Here is an 18,495-nt window from a genome sequence, read left to right on the forward strand (position 1 = left end):
AATGATGTTTCGATTACTGGTAATCCCATGAAGAAATTAGGATAATATTAATTTTATATTACTATATACTAGTTTATAAATATATCGACTAGGATAATATGATTTTAATTTCTTTGGTGTTTGCTACTATCCCAAAAAAAAAAAAAAAAAAAGCCTTTGGTTTTTTGATATTATAAATAAATTAATTAATATTATACGCGTAGAACACGCGTGAAAAGTCGCGTGGGACTTACGGGATTCAAATGATTGATTTAGGGATGTAATCCTAGTCTATATTTGTGAACCTAGTCTTTGGTGTGAAAAGGAAAAAAAACAAAAACACTCGGACGTACAAAATTACGATATAATCGAGTCGACGAGTCAACTCACCAGCTGACATCTCTCGGCGCTCCAAAAAGAACCCAAAAACCACCAACCAAAAAATTAAGAGGAAAGAGTCCTTAACCTGCGCACCCTAGTCCCTTTTTTTTTTTTTTTTTTTTTTTAAATTTCCAAACCCTATTTAAACCTGCGCCACCGCACCTTTCACGATCCGCGACTTTGTCCTCCTCTTTCCGAATTAGAAGAACAAGAAAATTAAAAAGAAAACAAAAAAGATAAAAAAAAAAAAGCAGCAAAAAGTCGCATCGCGAACCTTCTCAGAAACCCCCCAATCTCTTCCTTTTCTCCGGAGACCAGGACCTTTCTCTATCTAAAACTCTTTGTCTCTCTTGATTTGGATTTCGATTGGTGGTTTTCTCAGAGAAATGCAACTGGACTTGTTCGGATCCAAGTCGCTGATTCTGAACTGGAAGCGTCGGAGTGGTTGTCTTCGTTAGGGTTTTTTATTTCTATTTTGTTTTGTTTTGTGAAGATTTGCTTGGGTTAGGGTTCCTGAAGGTTTTGATATGTTGATTGCGGAAGATGGCTCCGATTTGTGGCCTGTTGACAGCTCCAAATTCTCTGAGCTGGATTGGTCCGCTGATGAATTCACTGAAGACTTGTCTATGGACATGGACGCACTCATGAACATTCTTGACGAACCTAAAGAGGATTCTGATGGTTTGCCGGTAGGTTTCGGTGCCAATTTCATACAAAAGAAAATTATCCAACAATTCGAATTCTTCGATCCTGTTTCTTTGATATTTTGGTGCACGCATGCTAGTCTATTCTTGTGTAGGTATATGCGTGTTACTTTAACCCCTTTGGGCATTCCAGCTTCACGAGTATGGCAGAGCTTTATGTATAAATTTTTGAGTCTTTCGCTCCACTTCAAGCTTAGTGTTCGTTTTTTTATTTGTCAATTCAAGCTTAATATTGATTCTGGAAAATAGAGATGAATTATGTTTATCACTATAACGGTTTCACTTTTTCTTTTTCATGATCTAAGTGGATTATATACAGTAAAAATTTCCTTAGCTGTCAAGTAACATTTTTTGGTCTTTTAATTTATTTGTTTATTTCTTATTTGAGTGCGTTTGTTTAGGGAAAACAGCTAAAGAGCAAACTGATGAACATTCTTGATGTGTAACATTGGTTAATGTTATATATTGCATGATCTAAGTTATGTACTGTGTGGGATGAATTCGTATTTATCTCCTTTAGGGTGAAACTTCTATCTTGTAGCTAATTTTAGATCTTGATTCATTATAATCTTCGGGCTTAAGGGTTTCACTTGTTTTCAAGAACTAAGTCAATAATAAATGAGGTATGTTCCAGTATAAGGCAAGGCACAGTGCCAAACACACTGTTGCTATATGAAGTGGTTGCGATTCCTATAATTGTTTGGACAGTTGCAATTATCACCATGCAGGCATAAAGAGGAGACAGTAATTCTTCATGGCCTGTCGACTTTCTGTTTGGTTACATTTCTGGCTTGTGGAATTCTATCCGTGCTCTGTTAAGCATTGTGGAAGTTAGAAAAGATCTGCAGGCTGCCTAGAACTGCTTCTTGTTCTTTGGAAAAAATCATGTTGACCCTAGTGGATGATGGATTGGGTATTGATAGGCATAGGTTCGAGGTGTGGGCAAAAAATTGCACAACTTTAGGAATGTGTCACAAGAATCTTTTGACTGCTGCTAAGTCCAAGTTAGGTTGTTTGGATGAGTGGTTTAGGATATAAGAGATCTAAAATTATGAAAATGGAAACTTGTGATACGTGAGAATGCACAGATATCTAAAGGATAGCATAGCAAATTACTTTTAAAAATGCAACAATGAATTGAAGAAAGAACCACTGATGTCGGTGGGCACACTTTATATGCAGATTTATGCTTCATATTTGTCTCTCTCTCTCTCTCTCTCTCTCTTTTTGTTTTGTTTTGGTTTTTTTTTGTTTTTTTTAATAGCTTTTTTAACTATTTATTTGCAAAATAAGAGGAAGATTATCTATAACGTGAGAGTTGCATCAAACAACAAAAGAAGTGTTCCTTTTATTACATGAACTTTGTAATTAGTTTAGATAGATTTATGAATCGCTTTTCTGCTTGGAAAATAAGAAAAGTTTGTATCTCTTATATGAAAGTTATAGCAAACACCAAAAGTGGGTTTTTTAGCTATTTAATTTGTGTAGATATGTTATGAACTGGTTCCTTGTTTTTATTTCTTGCTATAAATTTTCCTTGTTTTGGTGGCATTCAATTCTTGGTAGCTGAATTTGTGTGTGTCAACTTGCAGCCTTGTCCAGGGGACTTGTTACCAAAATACGAATCTCACGGTGTGGGAAACCATGAAAATACTCAGATTCATGCTGGTGAATATGCTCATACAACTTATCTTTTGCTTCTTTTTTCCTTTTTAGGCTTTATATTGGTATGTTTTCTCCCTTTATGCTATAGGATTTTGTGATGTATTGTGATACTTATTGGTTAATTTTTTGAAGCTTATTTAGGAAAACCTCAAGTGTCACGGCCACCTTCAATAGGGGTTGGTATAGTTAGTCCTGGCACAGTGCAAACTTCATACAACTCAGAGGCTTCTGATTCTGGCACAGCGGTTTCAGGCAGTTCCTTTAATTCCTCGGTGAACCATAACATTATGTTTGACTGTAACAAGCAGGAACACTCTGTACACACCGACTCTTATGTTAATGATTGCTCAGCGAGTCCTAAAGATTGGATTTCACTGCGGCCAGGCAATGGTACTTGCTTCAATGAGAGGGCTGCAGTGTTGGTACCCACATGTAGTACATCATCTAGTTTTGCTGAAGGAGATACAAACAATGTTTCAGACCTTGGAGATAATTTTGATGTCAATATACTGCAGGGAGAAACTGAACTTCAGTTGAGGCATGGGGTTGATGTTGTTCCCAAATGTATGTAAGCTCATCTGATATTGGTTGCTTTAAGATGTCATATCTCCATTTATGAGTTAGAAACTTTGGTCTATTCAATTGCATACCATTTTTGAAAGTTGAGGTGGACTGATTTATGTTATCTGATGCTTGCAGATCTTTCAGAATACAGTGGTACTGAGAACATGGATGTGGATTATGGTAAGCATCACGCTTTGAAAGGAAATACCATAGAAAGTGTGGGACTGCCTGAAAACAACCTGTGTACATCTCTGGAGATGACCTTCATGGGTGCTGATTTTTCTTCAGGAAACGTACCTTCTGCAGAGTCAACAATCTGTCAAGGTACTGATATTAGGAGTGAATATTCAGATATGCAATATGGACTGAGCTTGGATGATGCAGTTTTGGCTAAGTCTCATTTGTTTCCGATTATTGAAGAAACTATGACTAACATAAAGGATGAAATAGGGGAGTTTCCAACTGAGAGTGAATGCTCGAGTAATAGAATGAAAGACCAAGGGGCGAGAAACGGAACAGAGATGTCAATGATTGATTACCCTCATGCAAAGGGATGGAACTATGGATATGAAGGGAATAATTATACATCATCAATTGGATTTTCTTCATTCGATTCCAATGGCTATTCCATGGATCGAAAGGGGTTGACAGTGCCATTGACTTGTTCTCAATCACATATGTCAAGTGAAAGAAAATCCATTTTTTTGAAGGATGAAGAACAAGATGAGATGTTTGGACATGGCCGCATTATGGAGCATTCTTACTCTGTGGATGATACATTTTTTGACCAAGTTAAGTCATCATTTTCTGGTGTTTCTTATTTGTCTGGGCAGAAGACTGGGTGCTTTACGGATGAGAAAGATGACATAATTGTTGCATCTAACAAGGCTTATCATTCTCGAGATAATATTAATGGAAGTGTGGCATCCACCATTGATAATGGGCATTTTAATTTAAATGCAGAAGTGTATTTTCCCTGTCCTCAGCCGCTTGATTCAAATGAGAATCAACCTAAATGTTTGGGCTCTCATCTTTCAAAAGTCAGTCCAGAATCAACTCATAGTAATTTCTCAGAGAAATCCTTTGTAGAGGATGATTCTGATGTTTGTATAATTGAACATATGAGTCATCCTGCTCCCTCAAATAGGTTGCCACCATTAAAAAATAACCTTGTTACATCACAACATTGTACACTTGGTGACAATTACATGGGATTTGGGGGGATGAGGCTTAAGGCAAGAGATGAAAGTTTGATTTTACGTCAAGCATTGCAGGTTAGCTCTTTTTGGTTGGTGTGGTCAATGCTCCTAGTAATTTTTTATTGTTTTGATGTTATCATAATGGATGTGGTTGCACTGCTGATTTTATCTTAGACTTAACTGGGATAGGAATAGTTTTGTTGTATCTAAATATTTCAATTCTGTGCTAGATGGTTTTTTACCATTTGCAATATGGTCAAATGAGCCTTAAAATTTTATTTTATTTTTTGGGTTTTTTTGGTTTTTGGTTTTGTTTTTGTTTCTTTTTTTGTTTTTTGTTTTTGTTTTTTTGTTTTTGTGTTTTTTTTTGTTTTTGTTTTTTTTCTCCCCTTTCTCTTTTGTGCCTAGATGTATGGAATTTGTTACCTGGCATCTTACAACGTCTGTTGAAGTGTGTACTTTGTTGGTACTTGGTCAAATGCATTTTGGATATCCATGGCTGCATCACATGTCCAAATATAGTACCCTTTAGAAAAATCCTTTCTAATGGAATATTTCTATATGGTTTCCTTTTGCTTCTAATTACCAAGATGATCCATAGGTGTGCATGTGAATTTGCTTTAATTCTCATTTTTATGTATTTGTGCATTGTATCTGAGGTACTTTTCAAAGTTGCCTTTTGGACACTTGGCCATATAATAGTTGTGCATTTTTGTTGGAACTCTTATTGGTGATATGTATTTCACTAATATGAGCACTATTGCTTTTGATCTAAGAACTTTATGCTTAATGCCATCCATTCAGGATCTTTCACAGCCAAAATCAGAAGCTAGTCCACCAGATGGAGTTCTTACAGTACCTCTCTTACGCCATCAGGTTTGAAATCTCTCTCCTTTTACTTTCTTTCATTGGGGATATCCAAGGTCTGTGGTCTTTGTAGTTGAGATGTAGTGGAGTATTACATAATTCACAATGTCCCCATTTGGAGTGATAATTTCAAGGTGTATGGTTCTAAAACAATGAACTGCAATTATCATTAATGCAGGTCCTTTTAGTGCTTAGAAATAGTATTTCCACTTTGTGATTTAAAGAAATTTATTAATGTGTTAGTATTTCTTGCTACATAGGAGATAAAACCTTTTAGGTGGTTATGGCAGTCCCATTTTATATCATTTTTCTAATAGAGTAAGTTCACATTTTTTTCTTATCCTAGTGTAAGAATTTAGAAAAGCTTGGTGGTAATCAGCAATATTAGTTAAGTCATCTCAAACTGTGGATGGAACAGTTATTTTCCATTTGTTACAATTATAAACAATAAATTCAATATTATTTTTCAGAATGGTTGAAATCCTGTTGAGTGACTCCAAATTGCATGTCCTTCCCCAATTCTCCTCCATCCCCAACTTGAATATCTGATATCAACTTTCAAGCTTGTGTTTACTTATCATCTGTCATGTTTACATTCTGTGTCTTTATGTTTATTGCCCCTAACTTTGATGGCTCATTGAGCAGAAAATTGCTCTATCATGGATGGTTCAGAAGGAGACAGCTAATGTGCACTGCGCTGGTGGAATTCTTGCAGATGACCAGGTTTGTCCTTTAATATTAATTTGTCGGTGAAACTTGCTAGCACTCATTTAAGGAGTAGTTCTTCTTAATATTGTAGTGGTTTTATGTAATCATTGTTTTGTAGGGATTGGGAAAAACAATATCAACAATTGCACTTATACTTAAGGAAAGGCCTCCATCGTTTAGACCTTGTCAAGACATAAAATGTGAGATGGAAACCCTGAATTTGGATGAGGATGAAGATGAAGATGTGCTTCCTAAGATTAGTGGAATGAAGCAAGAATCAGATACCCGTCAGGTTATGCCAAATGGAACACCAATGAAGAGCATGAATTCTTTGCCAAGTGGAAGACCAGCTGCAGGGACCCTTGTTGTTTGTCCTACCAGTGTTTTGCGACAATGGGCTGAGGAGTTGCATAATAAGGTGAGCAGCATAGCTAACCTCTCTGTGCTAGTCTACCATGGCAGCAACCGTACAAGGGATCCGTGTGAGTTGGCAAAGTATGATGTTGTCCTTACAACATACTCTATTGTCAGCATGGAAGTACCAAAGCAACCTCTTGTTGATGACGATGATGAGGACAAAGGTGAACCAGAGTATCATACATATCCAACTATGGGACTCTCCTCCAGTAAGAAAAGGAAATATCCTCCCAGTTCTGATAAAAAAAGTTCAAAGGAAAAAAAAGGATTGAACGGTGCAGTGCTTGAGTCTGTTGCTCGTCCGCTTGCAAAGGTTGGGTGGTTTAGGGTTGTCTTGGATGAGGCCCAGAGCATCAAGAATCACAGAACACAAGTAGCTAGAGCCTGTTGGGGTCTTCGTGCTAAACGTAGGTGGTGCTTGTCGGGGACTCCTATCCAGAATGCAATTGATGATCTTTATAGCTACTTCAGATTTCTCAAATATGAACCTTATGCTATATATAAGTCCTTCTGTTCCAGTATTAAGGTCCCAATTAATAAGAATCCATCGAAAGGGTACAAGAAACTACAAGCTGTTTTGAAGACAATAATGTTACGTCGTACCAAAGGTGAGACTGTATACAATACTTTCATTCATTGATTATGTATTGTTCTGCACCTGTGTGTTATAGTTATTGTACTAGTTAGTTCCGTGGCTTATTGGTCCATTGTGGACTTCAATTTGTATTTGAAAGGGAACACCTATGTGGATTGGTTGTCTTTGCCCTCTTGAAAAAGAAAAAGAGGGATTGGTACATTGTGCAGTTGTATGTTAGCTTGGATAAATGCCTCATGTTGCTACACTCTTTTTTAAGGATACACAAGTATCTGATCAACCACTTTGACCTCGAGGTTTTTTATTATGTTATCCTTTTGGTTTAAGTAATTGTTATTGTTGTTGTTGTTGTTTTTTTTTTTTTTTTTTTTTTTTTTTTTTTTTTTTTTTGTGTGTGTGTGTGTGTGGGGGGGGGGGATGGTTGTTGTTGCTGTAATGTAAAGTTATGCATTGGCATGCTCATTCGCAGTGTTAATATGAAATGATGTTGACTTTTGATTGTCTGATGCTATTGTTTGCTATAGGCACACTTCTTGATGGGAGACCTATTGTTACTTTACCACCAAAATATATTGAGTTGAAGAAGGTGGACTTTTCACAGAAAGAACGCGATTTCTATTCCAGACTAGAGTCTGACTCGCGTGCTCAGTTTGAAGTATGTTTACAGTAGAAAATTTGGGGATTTTATTCTGGAGTTTTCTTTTGTGATTGTCGTTTTGTCTACTTGAAAGAAAGCTATAAGCCTTGGTATCTGGTCATGTTCTTATGGTTTAAATTTTAGTGATGATTGGACTTCTGAATATATATGCTTGCCATTTCAGGAATATGCAGCAGCTGGAACCGTTAAACAAAATTATGTCAACATTTTGTTGATGCTCTTGCGTCTTCGACAAGCTTGTGATCACCCTCTTCTTGTCAAGAATTTGGATTCACATTCATCATGGAGATCGTCAATTGATGCGGCAAAGAAACTTTCTCGAGATGAACAAAAACATCTTCTGAATTGCTTGGAAGCTTCTTTAGCAATTTGTGGCATCTGCAATGTATGTATTATTGAATTTGATTTCCCAAAATTTCATTCTAAGTATGCTTTTTTGAAATTGAAGTGTACTTTATGGTTTTATAAATGGGTGCATCCTGTTATACATGTTTGGCTTGAGGCTGCTTATTTTGCTTCTTTTACCTTTGACCTTTTACTGTACACAGTTTGTTAGCCTTAGGTCTTCTTCCATCTGTGTTGATATATTTTTCATGAATTGTTGGTTTGATTTAAACTTTTTTTTAACTTTATACTGCATGCTAAGACTGAAATTCGTACACAATTGCACAGATATATATATATATATATATATATATATTTATATATATATATATATATATATTTATATGTATGTTATATATATATATATTATGTATGTATGTACTTGTGTAAGATTATATAGGTAAATCCTTAGGTATAATCCTGGTCACATCAGGATTTTGTGACTATGATAAAGTCTGGATGCATGCCTATTGACATCTGGTGGTATGTATAACTCCAAATTATACCCACGACGAGATGTGGTGAGGTGTGCATCGGCATTTTATTAAAGTCAGGATATCCTTTCTTTCTTGCTCAAAATTATATAGGTATCTATGTGTACAGTTCTTATCCAGTGAGGATGTTATAAAGTAAGGATATAGTACAAATCAGTCAGGGCAAATTGGTCATTTTCACTTAAGTCTCAGGTTTTTTCTTTTTGCATTGTATCCGGAGTGGGTAATTATCCTGTATGTATATATATAGTTTTGATGTAATGAGAACCATCGTCTACTTTATAATAAGAGCCATACTTGTGTTGATGCCATAGAACAATTCTACCTCATACATGATTAAAACTAAAAACACTAACATGGTGGGGTGGCAATTAGCACTTGCAATATTGGTGATGTTATTCAGCTGTCTTCTTTGAAAAGTTATTATTATTATTATTATTATTATTATTATTTTTTTTTAAATTTATTATATTTTGGTGGTAGGGATGTTTGATACTTGATATAGGTCATGCCTTCTGTATCTGAAGAAAAAGAGGACTTTTAAGAAATGGATAAAATGGCTTGTGAAAATTGATGGCCTAAAAATCAGGACCATGATGGGTGTTTCTCTGGTGGATCCATATTCATTCTTTTAATAAAAATAGTTAAGCCTGGTGAGGCTGTGATACTGTAAAAATTGGCATTCAGTGTTCATGTATATTTTATTATAATTTTTCAGTATGAAGCTGGTTTGCCATTTAATGCATCATGGTGACAGTCAGGATGGCAACTTGCCATTCATATTTCCTGCCCAGCTTGGTATTGAACCCTGCTGTGGTCAAAATGCTTACAGATCAAAAAGAATAATTAAAAAAATAAATTTACCAATTAATGTCAGGATTGGCTGCACAGCCATATTATAGATGTGCATATTCACATTGCAACTTTTGAATTCTTCCCATCTAGGAGGGAACTTATGACATACACATATAACAAGCATCACTTTGTTTCTGGATGTCAAAAACACTCGGATATGTATGCTGGCAAAATTGTGGAAAAATGGTAGGAGAGTATTATAGATACTTAAAAGTTGTTTTTTCTTTTTCTTCAATTTGGATTTGTTTTTATTGGGACTTAAGAGAACTATGCCTGTGGTTTATTGATGATCAACTCGCCGTTATATGTACCTATGGTGCACATGTTTGACTGTGGCCTTTGATTATTTGTTAGTCCTTTTCTAATATCTGTCATCTAAGTGGTGTTTTAATTGAATCTAGCGTTAGGCTTCTTCCAGGATGATTAATTTGTCAGACTTTTGTCTACTGACAACTGCCAACTCTTTTTGATTATTTAATAGGACCCACCCGAAGATGCTGTCGTTTCCAAATGTGGGCATGTATTCTGCAAGCAGTGCATTTGTGAACATCTTACTGGTGATGATAACCAGTGTCCCAGTACAAATTGCAAAATTCGCCTCAATGTGTCTTTAGTGTTTTCAAAAACCACATTGAACAGTGCTTTATGTGATCAGCAGCCTAAACAGGATGGTTCCCTAGAATGTGGTGGCTCAGAAGTTGTCGAGACAGTAGAGTCTTCTTTTGATGATATTTATGATTCATCCAAGATCAAGGCTGCCATTGAGGTCCTACAGTCATTATGTAAACCACAGGATTGTTTATCAACAAATAGTTCAATTCAGAGCACTTTGGATGGAAAGCCCAGCTGTGCTGAAAATTCACTCGAAAGTCGTGGAGGAGAATATTCAATAGAGGATATTCCTGATAGACACAATTTGGATGTGGAAAAAAGTTCTAATAATTCAGTCATGGTTGCTGGACAGAAAGCAATAGTGTTTTCCCAGTGGACAAGAATGCTGGACTTGCTTGAAGCTTGTCTTAAAAATTCTTCTATTCAGTACAGAAGACTCGATGGAACGATGTCAGTACTTGCCAGAGACAAAGCTGTGAAAGATTTTAACACCCTCCCGGAGGTTTGTGGAAATCATAGAATCTCTCCTGTTATATGCAATAAGATTTCCTTTTTCGCTATGAATTCGTTAAGATATTCAAAACCTCTTTCCAGTCTTCTAAGTTGATTTCTTTTGGTATTCTTAAGTAAGGTTCTGACTTCTGACCCCATTTTTCTTTTAGGTGTCTGTTATAATTATGTCTTTGAAGGCAGCCAGTCTTGGCCTCAACATGGTTGCAGCTTGTCATGTCCTACTGTTGGACCTATGGTGGAATCCTACCACAGAAGACCAAGCAATTGATAGAGCACATCGGATTGGGCAGACTCGCCCTGTTACAGTTTTACGGTTAACTGTTAGAGATACTGTTGAAGATCGTATTTTGGCTCTTCAGGTACTGAACGTGTATTATTTTGTAAATTTGTTTCTTCATGGGATTATAACGTGTCTTTGGAACAATAGTTATGCGATCTGAGTATAGTCAGGATTATTTTAAATTTTCTAAAGAAGTTCGAATTGCAGGATTTATAGCTAATGGTGATGGTACAGTGAAAATTTTATGTAGAGACATGGAAAATTCTGATTTCTTATTGACCTAATTTTATTAATCATGTATTTGAGTGAGTACTTGTTAACTTACAGCTATCACTGGATTTAGTAGATTTATATTGATTTTGGTATCATTTATCATGTATTTGTCTTTTTATCTTTGGAGCTACACATTTACGTCTATTTTTTGTGAAGCTACGATTGTTGGTTGAAGATATCAGCTTTTGGTTTTTGGTTGGTTATTCGTGCTTAAGAAAATTAAATATTTTGCATCATTTTGGACAAGAAGCTAATAGAAATATCTTGGACTAGTTACCTTCTTCTGTTGTATGACTTTTGCTTATGTCTTTTTCACAGCAAAAAAAGAGAGAGATGGTTGCATCTGCTTTTGGGGAGGATGAAACTGGTGGTCGTCAAACTCGTCTCACCGTAGAAGATCTGAAGTACCTGTTCATGATGTGATTAGAGAGCATTAACAGGTTTGGCAGACATAATTTTGCTAACACAGGTATTATCGATAGGTTTGTTTCTGACAGTGGCAACAGTGATACTTGATTATCTGACAATAGATCTAAAAGGAGTAACAAGAGGCATTACTGATGAGAAGATTATGTTAAATCTTTTATAGAATCGCATGATCCATTTTTTTTTAATTTTTTCTTACTGGTGCCTCGTAATTTGTATAGCATGTTGATATCCGTTGTCTTAAAGCTAGCTAAGAGATGAAATTCAGTTGATATTTTTTGTTTTTCTAAATGTAAATGATAGAAGGTAGTTTCCCATTCTCCTTATTTTGTTTCATAGTTTGTTTAGCGATACACAGAGGTTAGAAACTAGATTGTATTGGCAGATTTGAAATTTGATTGTATTGTTTCCTCGATCTGGTCATTTTAATGATTTATTGTATAAAAATTTTACACTTAATATGGAATGGCAAAGTAGTTCTATGGTTACATCCTAGTTTGTTGTTATACTAAAAACAACCTTGTATCTGTTTACACCTTTGCTGTTTCATTTTTGAAGTTGCTATATCAGTTTGGCTATCATCGATTTGTTGGCCAGAAGCAAATGTTTGAGAGGGTTTGGAAAAAGTGAGATTTATTATGGAAAATTGTGGATGACTTGAGTCCCTCTGATGGGCTAATAGAAACCATTGTGAGGGTTCCACGGTGTAGTGGTCAGGACATTGGATTCTAAATCCGGTAACCCGAGTTCAACTCTCAGTGGGACATCAATTTTATTTTTCTTGGGAGCCAAAAATTGCCACCAATGTTTACAGTTGCATTGAATCGTATAAACTCTCTGCTTTGCCACTATTTTTTTTTATTTTTTTTCGCAAGAGAAATCCTTATACATAAATTGATTTGTTGTCGTTGTGCACCATTCGAATTACCCGCGTCTCACCTAAAAATCAATCAATCACCCAGAGTCTCATAAAAAATTTGAGGATTATTATCAAATACAAAATATAGAGATGCTGGACAATAATAATGAAATATTTTCTGTACTCCACAATTTTAAGCATCACAAGTATAAAAATTTACCATATATGAACAACAACGCAAAATGCGTGATGTTTCATTCTCCACAGGACAATAATCTAATCTTATGTAATCATCAATCAGCACCTATCATTCAACCATGAAACAATATCAGCACGAACGATTTCCACATTCTCATCAGTCTCACCAAACAGCAAAGAATGCATCATTCCATCATAAATCTTGATGGTTTTGTCTTGGCTTTTTGCTTCTTCATACAGAGCTCTGCTCACATTCGGATCAGTCACAACATCAGCACTTCCATGTACAACGATGAACGGAAGCTTCACATCGCTTATTCTTCTACTCAAATACTCCGTCACTCTCAGCAGCTCCACTACCGTACCCAACCGCGGTTTTCCCCTGTACCTCATCGGGTTCTTATCGGCTATTATCTTCTTCTCGTTCACCTTGACGGACTTGTACATAAGATCCGGAGTCGGAACGATAGCCAAAGTCGGGAAGAATCTCGCTACTTGGGTTAAAATTTGAGGGATTGGCCATTTGGGTTTCACATTATCGGAGATTTTACACATGGGTGCCACCAGAATCGCGCCCTTGAAACCATCGGGATCGGAAAAATGGATCAGGAGGCAAATCGCACCTCCCATCGACTCGCCGTAGAGGAAGGAAGGCAGGCCATGGAATTGAGGGTCTTGTTTGATGGAATTGAAGAAGGAAAGGCAATCTTGGACGACAAGATCAACGCAGGGTACGAAAGCCCTAAGACCGTCGGATCGGCCATGGCCTTCGAGGTCGAGAGCGAAGCAGGCGAAACCCTTCTGGGCAAGAAAGATGGCGGTGGCCTGGAAAGTCCAACTGATGTCGTTTCCATAGCCATGGACCATGAAGATGAGGCCGCGAGGAGGAGTAGAAGTGGAGGAAAGGGGAAGCCATAAGCGGGTGAAGAGTTTCAAGCCTCTTGGGGTGGTGTAGATGGAAGAGAAGGCTTTGATGCCTTGGAGTTTGTAGTAGTCTTGCTCTGGAGTGTTGCCCCAGTAATGGAGGAGGGTTTGAGTTTGGCCTTCATCCATTTTTTCAGAATTTGGGATTTTCCTTTTTTTGATTTTTTTGGGGTAAATTTTTCGGAAATTGGGATTGGTGGATTGTGCGGGGGCGCTGATTGATGATAACGACGCTGCATTTTTACGCCAGGATGATGGGTACGAATATGATTCAAGGGTGTGTTTTTGGGCTTCTTCCAGGCCAGCTAAGTCTACAAATTATAGATAGCCCAACAAAGTGGCCTGCCTGGGCTGCCTCTTTTTAAATTTCATGTTATTTTATTTATTTATTTATTATTATTATTATGTTAATTTTGAATTAAAGTTTCATATTAACTGACTTACCCATCTTTTTGGATTCTAATATATGATGCTTTACTTATTTGTTATAATTTATTTTATTTTTGTGATTAAATATTTGAATTCAAAATTATTATAAAAAAAATGACAGAAGCATTATTTGAATAATTGTTCAAGTTTGTGAGAATTTAATTTTTTTAGAAAAATGATGATTTTTTTCTAGGTAAAAAATATGAATTCAGATAATTAAATTTTCATTTAGATAGTGAAAAAATTATTTCCATTTATAAATATATCATTTAAAAAAAAAATTCTTTTCACAATTCCATTTAATCGCTTTACACATACATAAATTTTAATTACCAAAAATATCCTTTTTATTTTGCCTTTTCAAAGTAAATATTTTGAGATAATTTGTAATTTAAAAAAAAAAGTAAATATTCTTCATAGTTTTTTCTTCTTTTTTTTTTTTTTTGTTAACTGCACTTTCAGTGTTGTCTTGATCTAGTGTTTATTGATACTGTAACCAAAGGGAAATATTCTTTATAGTTCAAAAAAAAAAAAAAAAAAAAAAACTAAATTTTTTTTATAAAAACTTTCTGCCATTAAAGCGAAGAGACCGTTAGCACCGCTTATGGCATGACGCGGTGGATATCGCACATTTCCGACTACCATCCCTTTGTGCTGTTTTTCTTTCTTTTTTTTTTTTTTTTTTTTTGGGAAATCTTAAAATGTTCTTTTATTAAAACCCTTAAAAAAAAAAAAAAAAAAGGGCACCGGCAAAGGTTTTCCAATCGGCGTCCAGTTTTTCGGTGCTATTAGTGACCCTCTTCAACTCTTGAGGCGGTGGATGATATTTGAAGTACAAAATAATATATAAATCAATTAAGAGCGAAAAAAATTTATTCATTTATTTATTTTTTTGTATTGCAAGGGGTCTACTAACTCTTTTTAGTAGATGTAGGCGGTGACTCTTTTTTTGATGCAAGGTGCATAAATTCAAAAAGTACAATATAAAAAAAGAAAAAATGAAAATTTAATAAATAAGATTTTTAAAAAATAAAAGACATTTTAGTACATTCAATAAATATGAGGCTGTATAGAATTATTTTGGTATTACAATTGAATTTTTTTTTTTAAAAATCCAAGTAGTTTTAAGATTTTTTTTTAAATATAAATTTATCTTTAATTTATTAAATAATATTAAATTTAATTATTTATAAATTTTAAATTTTTTATTTTTTATCAAACATAATATGAAAGAAATGAAATTAATTTTCAAAAAACTGAAATTGAAAATTAGTTTACTTTCAAACTTTAATACTTTTCAGATGCAACTGAAAGGATCAATATAGTGGCAGGGACAAATTTTGAGAAGGAAGGAAAAGAAAATGTAAAAAAAAATATTCATTTGCTTTGATATGATATAGTATGGGAAAAGGCTAAAACTTGAAAGACAATAATTTGAAATATAAATGTTAAATTAGTACTAGTTTAACCATTTGTATTATCTAAGATTTGTGAATTAATTACAGGATCATATGATACCTATATTATAACATTATTACCGAGGAGATGTATTCAATTTAGAGTTTTAATAGATTTAAAATGAAGTATTGACTTTAAAAGATTTCATAGATTGTTATAAAATTCTACAAACTCCATAAAAATTTTAAACGAAATCTTTCGGTTTAAGACTGAATTTCATATTAATAATTTTTTTTACAATTTCATTGTTAAAATCCTTTCAAATCCATTAAAATTCATCATTTTTTTAAAATTAATAATTTTTGAATGTCATCATATTTTAAAATAATTCTACAAAATTGAATACACTTAGATTTTAAATCATAAAAATTTATTAAAATCTGAATTGAATATCATTAGACTTATATGGATTCCTTTAAAATCTAAATCGAATACATCTAAACTTTTACAAATTTTTAAAATCCTTCAAATTATAAATTGAATACACCCCTAAACCTTTTGTTCTTTTAACTCATGATTCCGTCCTTCAAAAGTGGATTGGATTAGTTTTAAGGAAGAGTTGGTCCAGTCACTTTCCCTTTCTCCTGTACACTTCCTTCGACCAAACAAGGTACAGGATCTCCATATCTTTTCTCTCCCTTTTCTCCTCAAATGCATATGTGCCAACATGCCTGTAGTTGTCTAGATTAATGTTCTAATTTTGATCAGTAGTTCTTGATATACAGTCAACCATGGATATTAGATTGAATTTATTAATAACAACCATGATTCATGGATCATTATGATGATATACATGTCCACCTCCTCCACTCTCATAATATTCATTCACACTTTCTTTTTCTTTGCATTTTACACATATCATTCTTAATCTTTACCAGATGATTTATTATCTCGTTTCATTTAGATAACATAATGGTGAACAAATTGATTAAGCAAATAAATTCTGCCTTATTTTGAGAATTATATGAATTATGAAACATAACAAATTATAATCCTTGAGTTGGTTTATCTAATTTATGAGGTTTCGTAAATTCTGTTTAACTCTTCTTTTTGTTTTTTGTTTTTTGTTTTGTTTTTTTTGTTTTTTTTGTGGTAACTCTTCTGTTTTGTACAACAAATAGTGGTAAATTAATTATTTCATTGATTCATTGTGGAGCGGAAGACGTCAGGCATGACAAACCCTCAAGGAGATCTAGAAGTTGGCAAAGACAAATTAAGATATAATGATGATTAATTCAGGTCAATTCTATTTCATTTGGTCAACCACTTATTTTCCTTTGCGGCATTGGAATATTGGTTTACCTCTATATAAATAGTATGCTTATCTAGATGAATTGGTTGATCAAATCTAGTACAAATTCTCTCTTTTTCCCCTACGCCAATAAAACAAATGCTTCAAGAAAGAGAAAAAAAAGAAAATGATAATAATAAGACAAATTTGTTCTTCAGTCAATAAGACTAATGCTGCTGGTTTGTTGGAGTTAGTTGGGAGGGAGAAAGGGGAAGAGAAAAAGATACATGTGCAGGAAGTTCTAGAGTGGTTCCACTTTGACTAGTATATATATATATATATCTATAAAATATTAATATTTTAAAGAAAGAAGGAAAATAGAAGATAAGCATAAACCTTATTTAATTATTATCGCATAGAATGTGACTACTCCTTTTGTTAGCTTTCTTGATCAAATGCCAAAAAAAAGACGAAATGCTAGTCCTGCAGCTAACTATGTTGCAAAAATGTTGATTCACTGCAATTTTATTTAATTTTTCAGCCATAAATTCCCAGCATCAAACCAAAATCTGACACAAATTTTGGTTCGTAAGTTTATATATTTTATCACTCCAGCAAAAAAAAATAAAGTTTATTATTTATCACTAAAATAATGACAGAAGTTCGTGGACTGTGGTTTGAGAGTTTTTCTGACAGAGATATAGCAACGGCCTAAACATACTGAACTTTTTGTCACAAAATCAGTTTTAGTAACATTTTGTAGTGACAGAATCTAAAGTGGCTGCTGACATGATTTGATGCGGTGTTTTGTCCAATTGATTTGAGTATTGGTGCAAACGTTAGGCAGGGGTCTACTGCTATCAGTTTAAAAATTATTCCATTTTACTTTCTTACATAAGTCTTGAAAATAATATATATATATATATATATATATATATTGTAAATAAATATGTAACATTTATATGGGGTGAATATTATAAAAAAGCTAGCTAGTAATGGCCACCAAACGTATTGATTAAGAAACTATAGCGTTTGGTAAGATGCTACGTGGTTACTTAGGTCAATACTGGTGGCCTAGTTGCCTGAAATAGCCTTTTTTTTTTTTGTTTTTTTTTAAAAAAAAAAAACCTAGTACGTATATATTCTTTCTAGCCTAGACCTTTGCAGGTTAATTTATAAATTATGAAGGAAATTATTGTACATCCTGTTCGTTATATTTTATATAATAAATTATATGTACTGACGAGTAATTAATTAAAACTTTATTTATAAATATGATGGTCCTTAAATGCTTCATCTTTCAAATTCTATTCATGAAAATAGCTCATATGTTCCTCAATTAATCATTTCATTCCTTCAATACAGATACAAAATAAATGTATGGTTATATGAGACTTCCAATTTGCGTTACAACGAATTGAGATAATGATGAAAAGTATCTTCTAAAAACTCTTTAATAAATTTATGAGGATCACCGAAAAGGTAAGTTACATAGGAGTCTCTTATTTTGTTGTCTAATCTCATATAAGTAATGATACATTAAAATTTGTTAACGTTGTAATATTAAAATATAATGATGTATTAAACATCGAAATTATTCTGTTAATTAATGATATAAAATTTAAATTTAAATTGAATAAGTAATAATTTTTAATAATTGATAATTAATAGATATTTAATATAAGTTAAAATTATTTGTGACAGATAAATCATTCATCAAATGTATGTTGAATTTATATTATTTATATGAAAATGTGAAGCTTATAGAATTCCTTTTATTTAATTTTTTAATTTTTTGCTGGAAACTTATCAAATTCCATTT

General features: G+C 33.9%; 2 protein-coding genes across 3 annotated transcripts; one reads left to right on the forward strand and one right to left on the reverse strand.

Annotated features, from left to right (window-relative positions):
- Positions 1 to 482: 482 nt before the first annotated feature.
- On the forward strand, positions 483 to 12,069 carry LOC107423781 (helicase-like transcription factor CHR28). Of its 2 annotated transcripts, none has more exons than XM_048467328.2 (12): positions 483 to 1,049; positions 2,657 to 2,732; positions 2,871 to 3,293; positions 3,429 to 4,567; positions 5,297 to 5,368; positions 6,005 to 6,082; positions 6,186 to 7,092; positions 7,604 to 7,734; positions 7,901 to 8,122; positions 9,952 to 10,584; positions 10,745 to 10,954; positions 11,467 to 12,069. In XM_048467328.2, exons 1-12 carry the CDS (start codon positions 888 to 890, stop codon positions 11,569 to 11,571), a joined length of 4,158 nt encoding a protein of 1,385 aa, XP_048323285.1. In that variant the 5' UTR covers positions 483 to 887; the 3' UTR covers positions 11,572 to 12,069. The 2 variants fall into 2 exon arrangements, with proteins under 2 accessions (XP_048323285.1, XP_048323284.1); XM_048467327.2 differs by having other exon boundaries at positions 484 to 1,049; positions 2,862 to 3,293.
- A 324-nt stretch (positions 12,070 to 12,393) lies between these two features.
- LOC107406275 (caffeoylshikimate esterase) lies at positions 12,394 to 13,935 on the reverse strand. The gene is made up of 2 exons (XM_025069400.3): positions 12,654 to 13,935; positions 12,394 to 12,513 (listed from the first exon to the last, which is right to left on the reverse strand). The coding sequence occupies exon 1, from the start codon at positions 13,682 to 13,684 to the stop codon at positions 12,731 to 12,733; it is 954 nt and encodes a 317-aa protein (XP_024925168.1). The 5' UTR covers positions 13,685 to 13,935; the 3' UTR covers positions 12,394 to 12,513; positions 12,654 to 12,730.
- Positions 13,936 to 18,495: the final 4,560 nt, after the last annotated feature.

Source organism: Ziziphus jujuba, chromosome 1 (genome assembly GCF_031755915.1).
Source record: "Ziziphus jujuba cultivar Dongzao chromosome 1, ASM3175591v1".
Taxonomy (NCBI): Eukaryota; Viridiplantae; Streptophyta; class Magnoliopsida; order Rosales; family Rhamnaceae; genus Ziziphus; species Ziziphus jujuba.

Bases quoted from the DNA above. Each gene is read 5' to 3' on its own strand.
- LOC107406275 (XM_025069400.3), bottom strand. From the start codon at position 13,684: ATGGATGAAGGCCAAACTCAAACCCTCCTCCATTACTGGGGCAACACT.
- LOC107423781 (XM_048467327.2), top strand. From the start codon at position 888: ATGTTGATTGCGGAAGATGGCTCCGATTTGTGGCCTGTTGACAGCTCC. The intron at 5,369-6,004 runs GTTTGAAATCTC...CTCATTGAGCAG, and splicing joins TACCTCTCTTACGCCATCAG to AAAATTGCTCTATCATGGAT. The intron at 10,585-10,744 runs GTTTGTGGAAAT...TTTTTCTTTTAG, and splicing joins ATTTTAACACCCTCCCGGAG to GTGTCTGTTATAATTATGTC.